This window comes from Danio rerio, chromosome 6 (genome assembly GCF_052040795.2).
Source record: "Danio rerio strain M-AB ecotype USA chromosome 6, GRCz13ab, whole genome shotgun sequence".
NCBI classification, from domain to species: Eukaryota; Metazoa; Chordata; class Actinopteri; order Cypriniformes; family Danionidae; genus Danio; species Danio rerio.
The window spans coordinates 61,022,501-61,034,840 of NC_141026.1; the positions used below are offsets into that span (position 1 = coordinate 61,022,501).

Sequence of the window (12,340 nt, forward strand, 5' to 3'; positions counted from 1 at the left end):
CTGAGAAGTGGATAGAAATATTAATTTATTGAAAGGGAGTTTGCTCATTTATGCTGAGCACTGTACATATCACATATAATTGAATGTCTAACCTGAAGTGTGTATGTGTGCGCAGAGTATGCAACGTGCGGCCTCCTCTGATGCGCTAAGCTCCGCCTCCAGCATGTTTGATGACACACCCCGCAGAAACTCCGCCTTGTCAGGTGGCATGGCTCACATAAGCCACTCCTACTCCATGATCCTGCCGTCACAGAGAACTGCTACAAACGGCCAGGTGAGAGACACACACAGACACACACATCATCTCTTCATTTTCAGATGGTCCCTTATTCATCAGGGGTCTCCACAGTGGAATGAACCGCCAACTATTCCAGCATATGTTTTACACAGTGGATGCCCTTCCAGCTGCAACCCAGTACTGGGAAACACACTCATTCACACACAGATTCATACACTACCCCTGTAGCACTTGTGTTTGGACTGCCAAACACAGTGAGAACATGCAAATGGAGGTCTAAAAATGTTGAACTGTTTGCTTCAATTCGGTGGTTATTTAAAGGGACAGTAGCACAGAAAAGATGCTGGAAGGAAGTGATCATAGGCAACTAAATCATGTCAGGCATTAATAAAGCATGTGTTTGTAATATTTTGCACACTGTGTCATATTTTCCATGCAGTCGGACTACAGGGTGGTGGTGGAGCCACCGTCATCAGACAGCTCACCCGACAGCGAAGGAGTGACGCCGGTGAGCTCATTTAATCCATCGCACTTCACCTTATATACTTCCCTTCATATTTTAGTTTCATATCAAGAGTTCACACTTAGCTGATGATTGATTATAGAGCTTCTTTGGCATGCTGTCCCAGGAGAGAGGCCTGAGCTAATGAGATCCTCGAGTTTTGGGCTCCCCCCCATTTGCAAGGCGAGAGGGGAGTTTGAGCTCAGGTAGATCTTGATGAACTCCCCCCACCTTATCTCTGGCTGATGGCAGATATAGGATGGCTGAGGAGAGGCGTACTTGCTAAGGCTATGATATCCATTTGGTACATTCAATGTCTTTAGGTTGCATGTTTTTTGGACTGTGGGAGGAAACCGGAGAACCCGGGGAAAACCCACGCGAGCACAGGAAGAACGAGCAAACTCCACACAGAAATGTCGTCTGGTTTAGAAGGGACTTTTGTCTAACAGGAGACATTCTTGCTGTGAGGCAACAGTGCTAATCGCTGGGCCGCTGTGCTGCCCTTCTGGAAAGGAGGGGGAGTAGGGGTGGGTAAAGGGGGGATTCTTCAAGACTAAGATATTGAGATAAGAGAACTCTGGGTATTTATAGTTAGGAATCATCTGATTGGATAATCAGTCATGAACTGATGTGGGACCAGCTGAGAACAATCATAAGCACATGATCCTCTCGAAATTGGTTTATAAATAAACTTCACTCAGGTTTTAGTACAGGGTGGGCCATTTATATGGATACACCCTAATAAAATGGGAATGGTTGGGGATATTAGCGTCCTGTTTGAGGCACATTAGTATAAGTGAGGGGGCAAACTTTTCAAGATGGGTGGTGACCATGGTGGCCATTTTGAAGTCGGCCATCTTGGATCCACCTTTTGTTTTTTTCATTAGGAAGAGGGTCATGTGACACATCAAACTTATTGGGAATTTCACAAGAAAAGCAAGGGTGTGCTTGGTTTTGACTTAACTTTATTCTGTCATGAGTTATTTACAAGTTTGGCCCATTGTGTTGGATTATCAATGCAACCCTCTTCTCCCACTCTTCACACACTGATAGCAACACCGCAGGAGAAATGCCAGCACAGGCTTCCAGTATCCACAGTTTCAGGTGCTGCACATCTTGTATCTTCACACCATAGACAATTGCCATCAGATGACCCCAAAGATAAAAGTCTAAGCGGATCAGATCGGGAGACTCTGGGGGCCATTCAACTGGCCCACGACGACCACTTTTTTTTTTTAGGAAACTTGGTCCTGGAGGGCTGGTGTCCTGCAGATTTTAGCTCCAACTTGCCTCAACACACCTGCATGGATGTTTCTATAAAGCCTAGTAAGAGCTTTATTAGCTAGCCCAGGTGTGTCTGATTGGGGTTGGAACTAAACTTTGCAGGACACCAGCCCTCCAGAACCAAGCTTGTGCACCACTGGTTTACACTAAAGACCAACATTGACCCATTGTGTGTGTGTGTGTGTGTGTGCAGGAACTGGAGAAGGCCGGCCTGCTCAACAAAACCAAGATAGCAGAAGGAGGCAGGAAACTGAGGTGAGCTTATCTACACACATACACACACACACACATACACATACACCCACACAGACACATAAACACGGACATATACACATGCACTTGCAGGTACACACACATGCACACATATACACACACACATACATGCACACACACACACACATACACATGCACATGTACATAGACATGCAAACACACTATTTTTTTCTCTCACACACACAGACCCTCACACACTCTTAAACTTTTTCTTTCTCATATACACACGCTCTTTCTCTCTTACACACCCTCACTACCTCATTCTTGCACACACCTTGGCCTTAAACACACTCTTGATTGTGATTATAAGAGTCACCACAGACGGTTGGAGATTACAGCCAGAATTAGTCCATTTCTACAGAAAAACAGCGTCTTAAGGCACGATCAAATGCAGAGATACAGTGCAGAAGAAATGTGGTGTATTCTGGTACAACACTGACACGATTTCCATGTTATCAGAAAAAACAACTACACATAGTGAAGTTTAGAAATGCTCAAAACTTTAAGCAGTTCAGTTACACTCACTGGCCACTTTATTCGGTACACCTTACTATTACCGGGTTGGACCCCGTTTGCCTTCAGATCTGCCTTAATCCTTCATGTCATAGATTCAACAAGCTACTGGAAATATTCCTCAGAGATTTTGCTCCATATTGTCATGATAGCATCACACAGTTGCTGCAGATTTGTCGGCTGCACATCCATGATGACAATCTCCCGTTCCACCACATGCCAAAGCTGCTCTATTGGATTGAGCTCTGGTGACTGTGGAGGCCATTTGAGTACAGTGAACTCATCGTCATGTTCAAGAAACCAGTCTGAGATGATTGAGCTTTATGACATGCTGCGTTATCCTGCTGGAAGTAGCCATCAGAAGATGGAGACACTGTGCTCATAAAGGGATGGACATGGTCAGCAGCAATACTCAGGTAGGCTGTGGCGTTGATGCTCAATTGGTACTAATGGACCCAAAGAAAATCTCCCCCACACCATTACACCACCACCACCAGCCTGAACCGCTGATACAAGGTAGGATGATCCATGCTTATTTTGTTGACTCCAAATTCTGACCCAGCATCTGAATGTGTCAGCAGAAATGGAGACTCATCAGAGCAGCAACGTTTCTCCAATCTTCTATTGTGCAGTTTTGGTGAGTCTGTGTGAATTGTAGCCTCAGTTTCCTGTTCTTAGCTGACAGGAGCGGCACCCGGTGTGCTCTTCTGCTGCTGTAGCCCATCCGCCTCAAGGTTGGACGTGTTGTGTGTTCAGAGATGCTCTTCTGCAGAGCTCGGTTGTAGCGAGTGCTTATTTGAGTTACTGTTGCCTTTCTATCAGCTGGAACCAGTCTGGCCATTCTCCTCTGACCTCATCAACAAGGCATTTGCGCCCACAGAACTGCCGCTCACTGTATATTTCCTCTTTGTCAGAGAATTCTCTGTAAACCCTAGAGATGGTTGTGCGTGAAAATCCTAGTAGATCAGCAGTTTCTGAAATACTCAGAGCAGCCCGTCTGACACCAACAACCATGCCACATTCAAAGTCACCTAAATCCCCTTTCTTCCATATTCTGATGCTCAGTTTGACCTGCAGCAGATCGTCTTGACCATGTCTACATGCCTAAATGCAGTGAGCTGCTGCCATGTGATTGGCTGATTAGACATTTGTGTTAACAAGCAGTTGGACAGGTGTACCTAATAAAGTGGCCGGTGAGTGTATTTTAGGCCATTGAATAATAATAAAAACATGATTTTGAATGACAGAATGTTTATTACTATACATTAATGTTTATTATGATCATACCTGAAGCAAAAATGACGTCTTTAACATTGTGTGTGTTTTCAGGAAAAACTGGAACCCGTCGTGGGTGGTTCTGGTGGGAAACAGTCTGGTGTTCTTCAAAGACCCAAAAAGCCAGAATCCTGAGAGCTGGGTGAGAATAACAGGGAATATCTCTGCATTACTTCAAATATGCGGCTGAAGTCAGAAATATTCGCCCTCCTGTAATTTCTTGTTCAAATATTTCCCAAATGATGTTGAACAGATTCAGGAATTGTTCACAGTATTTCCTGTAATGTTTTTTCTTCTGGAGAAAGTTTTATTTGGGCTAGAATAAAAGCAGTTTTTAATTGTTTTAAACCCATTGTAATGTTAATATTATTAGGCTTTTAAAGCAATATTAGTGTTGGATTGTCTTCAGTTATACAATGACTTGCCTAATTACTCTAACTTTACCCTAATTACCCTAGTTAAGCCTTTAAATGTCTCTTTAAGCTGTATAGAAGATTTTGAAAAATATATAGTCTAATACAGGGGTTTTCAAAGTGTGAGGCGCGCCTCCCCTGGGGGGCGCCAGAGCATGTCAGGGGAGGCGCGGGAAAAAATATTATATAATAAAAATATAATTATTAAGTTTAATTATTACATGTATTTCTTATTATATTTAAACGTTTTGATTAAACAAAGCTAAAAAAAATAATACGTCAAAAATAAGAAAACCTTATTTACCCAGAAGGCCATAGCTGTGAATTTGCTTCTGTTTGTCAAGCCCGCCAATACAGGTATATGCCTGCTAATACAATGGATCGGTTTCTGAGACCCCCCGATTCAAAGCCTTCAAGTTCAGGGCTTAAACCCAAAAGACGACGATATGATGATCAGTATTTGAGTTTAGGATTTACGTGGACAGGACCAGCTAATGAACCACGACCTTTATGTGTGGTTTGTCAAGATATTTTGGCTAATGACAGCATGAGACCCGCTAAACTTCGACTGTTTTGACTGGGATGGACAGTTTTTGGATCTGTTCTATTCATATTGAACAATCATTCTAGTTTTAAAAACGTTATATTAAAATACTTATTATTACTCTGTAAATAATTGCACTTTCATGCAAATGATGATAAAAGTGAGTTAACAGTCTGAGTCTTTATATATACTGTATATGTTTATATATATATATATATATATGGGTGTGTGTGTGTGTGTGTGTGTGTGTGTGTGTGTGTGTGTGTGTGTGTGTGTGTGTGTGTGTGTGTGTGTGTGTGTGTGCGTGTTTGGGAGGAGGGGGGCGCCAATGGATGGTTGTGTCAAAAGGGAGGCCCACTGTCTTAGACTTTGAAAAACCCTGGTCTAATATTATGTGCTGTCATCATGGCAAAGACAAAATAAATCAGTTATTAGAAACGAGTTATTAAAATGATCATGATTAGAAATGTATTGGAAAAAAATCTTAACAATAAACAGAAACTGGGGAAAAAATACAGGGAGGCTATAAACCTCAAGGATCAACAGATACAAAGAGATGATGCCAACCATAGAGGACTTCTAGAGGTCTCCATAACACCCCGTTCATACGGGGCTTCAGTGTCAACGCTTGACAGGGTGCGTGTCTGAAGTTGGGGCTGACCCGATCATTACAGCAGCATCAGCCAATGAAATTAGTCAGCAATAGGCCACTGCCTGAGCTGGTGTATTTGCATACAGCGATCCGATTGGCTGACGCTTCCGCCGACGGATCCACAATGCAGTTTGTCAACGCCTGACATCACCCATTCAAAGTGAATGGGAAGCGTTGAAGCTGACGCCTTGCGTGAATGGGACGTAATCCTGGACCAGGCCGTATCCTGAGCTGATGCTGTGGTGGTCATGAGGAGTGGAGAGACTGATTCCTGAAAGACCCCAGTGACAGACGAGTCTCCGCATTGATCCCGTAGGCCAGCATGATCACATGCTGGTGCCTTACTCACACCTGCAGCTTCTTCACCGTGGACGTCCAGCGTTCTCCAGCCTCCGGCGCCTAGACTGCAGCTCTGCACAAGACGTTTGGCCAGAGGAGAACTAAGTCTGGTTTCTCTCCACGTTTTTTTCCTCCACTTTGGTCAGTTGGTGAAGTTTGTTCCTTCACTGTCGCCACTGTTTGGTGCTTGTGGAGCTGCGCATGGATGGATTTGCTCTTCAGTGGTTGGACTTTCAGCTGTGAAAATTAAACCACACTGAACTGAGCTAAACCGAAGCTCAACTCTGAAACCTGAACTACACTGTCAGGCCCGGCGCCAGGATGTCAAAACTGAGGGGGCACTTTAAATCCATAGGGGGGCACTAGACCTGGTGACTGATTTTGGTCTTTTGTTTCTTTCATTTAGGCTATTTATTCACATTTATTATTACTTTGCATTACTGCCTAAGTTACTGACCTAAGGCAGTAATATAGGCTACGTTTTAATAGTAATAACAATATGCAGTTTCGCTATTACGAATTTTATTAACGATGGTAATGCATACCGCTTATTAATGCAGACGGATCATGGCTTCAGTGCCAAACGAGTGCTTTAAATCATATGATATTCTCCTTATTTCCGTTTTATTTCAAATAACAGCCCTATGAATGTTTAAAGTTTTAGGTAAAGACGTCAAATTATGTCCACACATGCAAGCTGACCCACGATCAGACTATTCATTTAACCGGTTAATAAATATAGTGAAATCAGCTTAACATCATTTTTAGGGAAAAGCTAAATGTTACAATTTAATATCATTTAAAACAATTACTTAGTTACATTTTAAAGCATTAGTGTAGCCCGAAAAATACCTAAAAAAGATGCTAAAATTCACAGTTATTACCGTGGAAATTGGTTAAATTTTGGCACGGACAACACGCAACTCAATATGCTATATAACTTTTTTAATCATTTTAAATGTAAAAACAAAGATTTATCTTAGGCTATCATAAGTGTGCTTTTTTCGTGATATATTGTAAACCATCATAAACCATTAGGTTACTGGCCTACCCGTCATTTTATTTATTAATTATTTTATTTATTGAGCCTTTTTTAATAGCTTGTTTTCAGGTTATTTTCATTTAAGGGCCATGAGTTACAAGTCAAAACAAACTCGATATGTTGTATTTTAGCTCTTAAAATAGATCTACAATATATTTTATGTTGTTTAATTTTGGATGAGCAAATAGCAGTATAGCCTAAACTACATATTTTTACAAGATTATCATTCTGCCTACCTGCAGCGCACGAGATTTCTCGGTTGATCCGCGGTAAATCCACTTAAGCACTATACCTATTCCATTTATAACACTGCAAACTTGACTTCGCAGGGCGATCATCTTTAAACGCAAAAGGCATTTATTATGTGTTATACCTTGACTGCTGCTGCATAATGGGATGTTTCTCTACACAACTGTAAAAGTGCACTTTTTAGCAAAATGAAAGCAAACTTTCAAAGGGTTCTGCGTTTTGTCAATTTTAGCTTAATTGTAATAATATTAATGATAATATTAATAAATAAATTAAAATATTATTTATAGTGTAGCAGACTGTGCGACTGTGCAGTAAACTATTTATTTTTATTAGAACATTTTTATTAGGCTACATCTTCCCGAATAACTAATAAATGACTGGCAGTTGCGTCTCTGCTAAAATTAATTTTACAGCAAATTTCTTATGTGTTTTTTCCTTTTAGAGCTCAAGAGAGTTGTGTTTAAATAATTAGTTAAACAAAACAAGTAATGAATTAAGCTGCTCCTATCATGTCACCCAATTTCTCCCTTGTGAGTTGAGTGCGCCTCCATCGCCGTGTGCGCGTTTTAAAGGCTATTTACGGGCGCACCAGACCTGACGCGGGGACCGGATCTCTGAACTATAGGACTAGCTTTAATCTCACAATTTTCATAATTCAATTGCTATGTCATATATTTTAAAATATTTAAATGTGTGTTCTTAAGGTTGGAACGACGGGAGTGTTAATAATTAATGACAGAGAGAATTTTCAGTTTGAGTGAACAATCCCTTATGAAAACTGAGGGGGCACAAACTCTTTCTGAGGGGGCAATGCTCACAAACTCTTTCTGAGGGGGCAATGCCACCCTTTGCCCCCCCCCCCCCCCTAGCGCCGGGCCTGTACACTGTTTACATTTACTAGAACTCCTGTGTTTAGCTGCTGCGACACAATCAACACTGTAAAAGCGCTAGAGAAGTAAAGATGAACTGTTGCTAATAATTCAGAAGGGCTAATAATTGTAACTTCAATTGTGTTTATATGCAGAAACCGGGGAACAGTCGTCCAGAGAGCAGCGTGGATCTGAGAGGAGCTCAGCTTCAGTGGGCCAATGATCTGTCTAGCAAAAAAAACGTCTTTAAGGTGACTTAGAGACACAAAGACACAAAGACTTCAAATAAGCTCAAATGTATGTGGGGTAATGTACATCCAGCTGAATGAAACCTGACAGGAATATCAGCAGCTGTTGTAGAAGACTGAAGCCAATAACAACCAGCTGGATGTACATTATCCTGATTATTACACAGCTACTGGCCTCAAAACTAGCTATTAGACACGAAACACTGATCTAATATGTATATATACAGTACAAGCTGCAACCCAGTACTGGAAAACACCCATACACACTTATACATCACAATTATACAATTTAGTTCATCAATTCCCCTATAGCGCATGTGTTTGGACTGTGGGAGAAACCAGAGCACCCGGAGGAAACCCACGTCAACACAGGGAGAACATGCAAACTCCTCACAGAAATGCCAAATGGTCCAGCCAGAACTCTAACCAGCAACCTTCTTGCTGTGACTCCACAGTGCTAACCACTGGGCCACCATGCCACCCCCTTAATTTGGGCTTTAAATATTGAAATAGTTGCATCTCTGCCAAATATTGCACTCCAGAAATCAGTTGAAGGCTTATTTAATCAACATGTAGGTAATGTGTAAATCTCGATTTCACTTATGACTGGTGTTCTGGTCCTGTGTCATATATATATTGTCATATTGTAATGTAGATTAGATTGGTATTATCCAGTTGAGCCTGTGTTAAATTGATTGCTTTTGCAGTTTTGTGATCGACCAATCAGAATTTAGTATTCCAGAGAGTCATGTAACGATCATGCAACGAAACTAAAATTAAAGAAAGCAACAGATACTATATTAATAATGAATCAGTGTTTGTGTGCTACTATATGTGTGTGCTAATGTGTGGTGGTAACATTCAGCTTGTAGTTCCTCCTTTACTTCCTCTGTTATAAATTTAAATGTTGAAGAAGTTTTGTGTGTGTTTTATGGTCACATAGTTGAGGACGATAACAGGAAATGAGTTCTTGCTGCAGTCGGAGACGGACTCCCTCATTAGAGAATGGTACAGAACCATCCAGAACGTCATCGACAGACTGGTGAGACTCAAAAAAATAAAAATAAAACATCACACACACACATGTACACGCGCACACACACACACACACACACACACACACACACACACACACTTTCTTTCTTAGGCATGCACACAATCTCTATCAAACACACACACACACACACACGTGCGCGCACACACACACACACACACACACACAAATGAAAAGTACTGGACACCCTTAGCAACCACTCAGAACTACCAAGCAAACTGCATAGAAACCACCTAGACAACCTTAGCTACAGCAACAGTGTAGCAATGACCTAGATCACCCAAACAACCACATTGCAACACCTTAGCAACCACCTAGAAACCACTCAAACCATCCAAGCAACAGCTAAGTAACCACCTTCAACACAACATCAACAACCTATTAACAAACCAGAACACCTTAGCTACAGCAACAGCCTAGCAATGGCCCAGAACAGCTTAGCAACCATCTGGATTACCCAAGCAACCACACTGCAACACCTTAGCAACCACCTAGCAATCATTCAAAGTGCCTAAGCTACTGCCTAGTAACCACCCAGAACACCTTAGATACAGCAACAGTTTAGCAATGACCCAGAACAGCCTAGCAACCACCTGGATTACCCAAGCAACCACATTGCAACACTTTAGCAACCACCTAGAAACCACTCAAAACACCCAAGCAACAGCTTAGTAACCACCTACAACACCATATCAACAGCCTAGTAACCACTCAAAACACCTCAGCTACAGCAACAGACTACCAATGGCCCAGAACAGCCTAGCAACCACCTGCTTTAAACCAGCAATAACATAGCAAAACCTTAGCAACCACCTAGAAACCAATCAAAACACACAAGCAACTGCATTGTAACCACCCACAACACCTTAGCAACTGCCTAGTAACGACCCAGAACACCTTAGATACAGCAACAGTGTAGCAATGACCCAGAACAGCCTAACCACATTGCAACACCTTAGCAACCACCTAGAAACCACTCAATACATCCAAGCTACAGCTTAGTAACCACCTACAACACCATAACAACAGCCTAGTAACCACTCAAAACACCTCAGCTATAGCAACAGCCTAGTAACTCACTAGATCACCCAAGCAACCACATTGCAACACTTTAGCAACCACCTAGACACCACTCAAAACACCCAAGCGACAGTATAGCAACCACCTACAACACCTTAGCAACTGCCTAGATACCATTTTTTACCGCCATTTTGATCAGTGAAAAGTCAGATGCTAAACGTGTCTGCTGGGATGTTTGCTAATGCGCTGTGCAGGACAAAGAGAACCCTCTGGATAATGTGCTGCTGTATTCTCTGAGGAGAGCCGGGTCTGTCGAGTTGTTGGATCACAGCGGAGACGAGGACGAGGTGCGCGGAGGAATCAAGGCCTCACGTAAGTCTGACCCAGGGTTTATACTGGTGCTGGAAATACTTAAAAATGCTAAATCTAGTGTCTTCAAGCACTGAAAGTGTTTAGGTTTTGGATAAACTGCTTGGAAATGTAGAATAATGATAATACATTTTATTTAAAGGCACCTTTCTGGCAACTCAAGGAGACCATTCAATTAAACAAATATATACACATGAATATCGCAGATAAATTATTTGATTAAGTATTAAACACCATCTCATATAACTGGGCTTTGAGTCTTGATTTGATTTGTGTGAGGGAGTCAATGTTTCTGATGGCGGGTGGTAGTGAATGCTCTATTGCCCATAGACGATAGACGAGCAGAGAAAAGACAAGTGGAGGGAGGAGTGAGGGGTAAGAGAATGGCGGAGACGGTTAATGTTACGTAGGTGGAAGTAAGCAGACCGATGTTTTGATGTGAGAATCAAAACATAGGGTGCTGTCAAGGATGACCCCCAGACTCTTGCACCCCATTCATACGGGGCTTCAGCGCCAATGCTTCCCATTCACTTTGAATGAGTGACGTCAGGCGTTGCCGAACTGCATTGTAGATCCGTCGGCACCGCTTTAGAGCCGTTGCTCGCTGCAGAAGTTGGGACTAGTTCAACTTTTCCAGTGCCAACTGAAGCGTCAGCCAATCAGATTGCTGTATGCAAATACACCAGATAGACAGTGGCCTATTGCTGACTGAATTTCATTGGCTGACGCTGCTATGACGATCGCGTCAGCCCCAACTTCAGACACGCCTTCAGTCAAGCAATGAAGCTGAATGGGGCGGTAACCTGTTTGGAGGGATCAATAGAACAGTCATCAATAGAAAGAGAAAAGCTGTCAGTTTTGGAGAGTGTTGATTTGGTCCCAACAAGCAAAACCTCCGTTTTTAAACTATTTAATTTGAGGAAGTTAAGAGAGAGCCAAGATTTAGTTTCTGCAAAGCAGACTGTGAGACATGTAGGTGAAAAAAAATATTTATTAGTTATTTTACTTAAGAGTGAACAGGCCTTTATCAGCCATAAAACAGCTCAATATTCTTATTATATACTGTTAAAGTCAGAATTATTCACCCTTCTGTATATTCTTTCCCCAGATTCTGTTTATCAGAGAGCAGATTTGTTCAACACGTTTCTAATCATGATAGTTTTAATAACTCATTTCTGACAGTACATAATATTTGACTACACTGTAAAACCCAACAGTCCACTTTATGAAATGAAATGAGTGTCGTTAACTCAAAACTGACTGAAAGTTAATTCTACTCATTTGAAAAGAGTTTTGAACTCAGTGCTGAAGGTTATGAGTTCATTAAATACCTCATTACTTCAACTTAAATGGAGTAAGTTCACAGTACTCATATAGATTAGTTTTTAACTGAATGGTTTGGATCAATCGGTTTCCTCAAGCGGTTGGAGTTGCCTTAACATATTGGGTCTAC

General features: G+C 41.8%; 1 protein-coding gene across 10 annotated transcripts in view; it reads left to right on the plus strand.

Moving 5' to 3' along the window:
* Nucleotides 1-12,340, plus strand: part of arhgap9 (Rho GTPase activating protein 9) — a 99,964-nt gene that overhangs the window by 49,890 nt on the left and 37,734 nt on the right. For 8 of the 10 annotated variants that reach the window (XM_087258183.2, XM_087258177.2, XM_087258179.2 and 5 more), the window contains 7 exons: nucleotides 116-274; nucleotides 678-746; nucleotides 2,218-2,279; nucleotides 4,140-4,227; nucleotides 8,352-8,447; nucleotides 9,388-9,486; nucleotides 10,773-10,890. In XM_087258183.2, coding sequence (XP_087114309.1) covers nucleotides 116-274; nucleotides 678-746; nucleotides 2,218-2,279; nucleotides 4,140-4,227; nucleotides 8,352-8,447; nucleotides 9,388-9,486; nucleotides 10,773-10,890 — 691 coding nt within the window. The other 2 variants (XR_015494313.2, XM_087258184.2) reach the window with 2 other exon arrangements.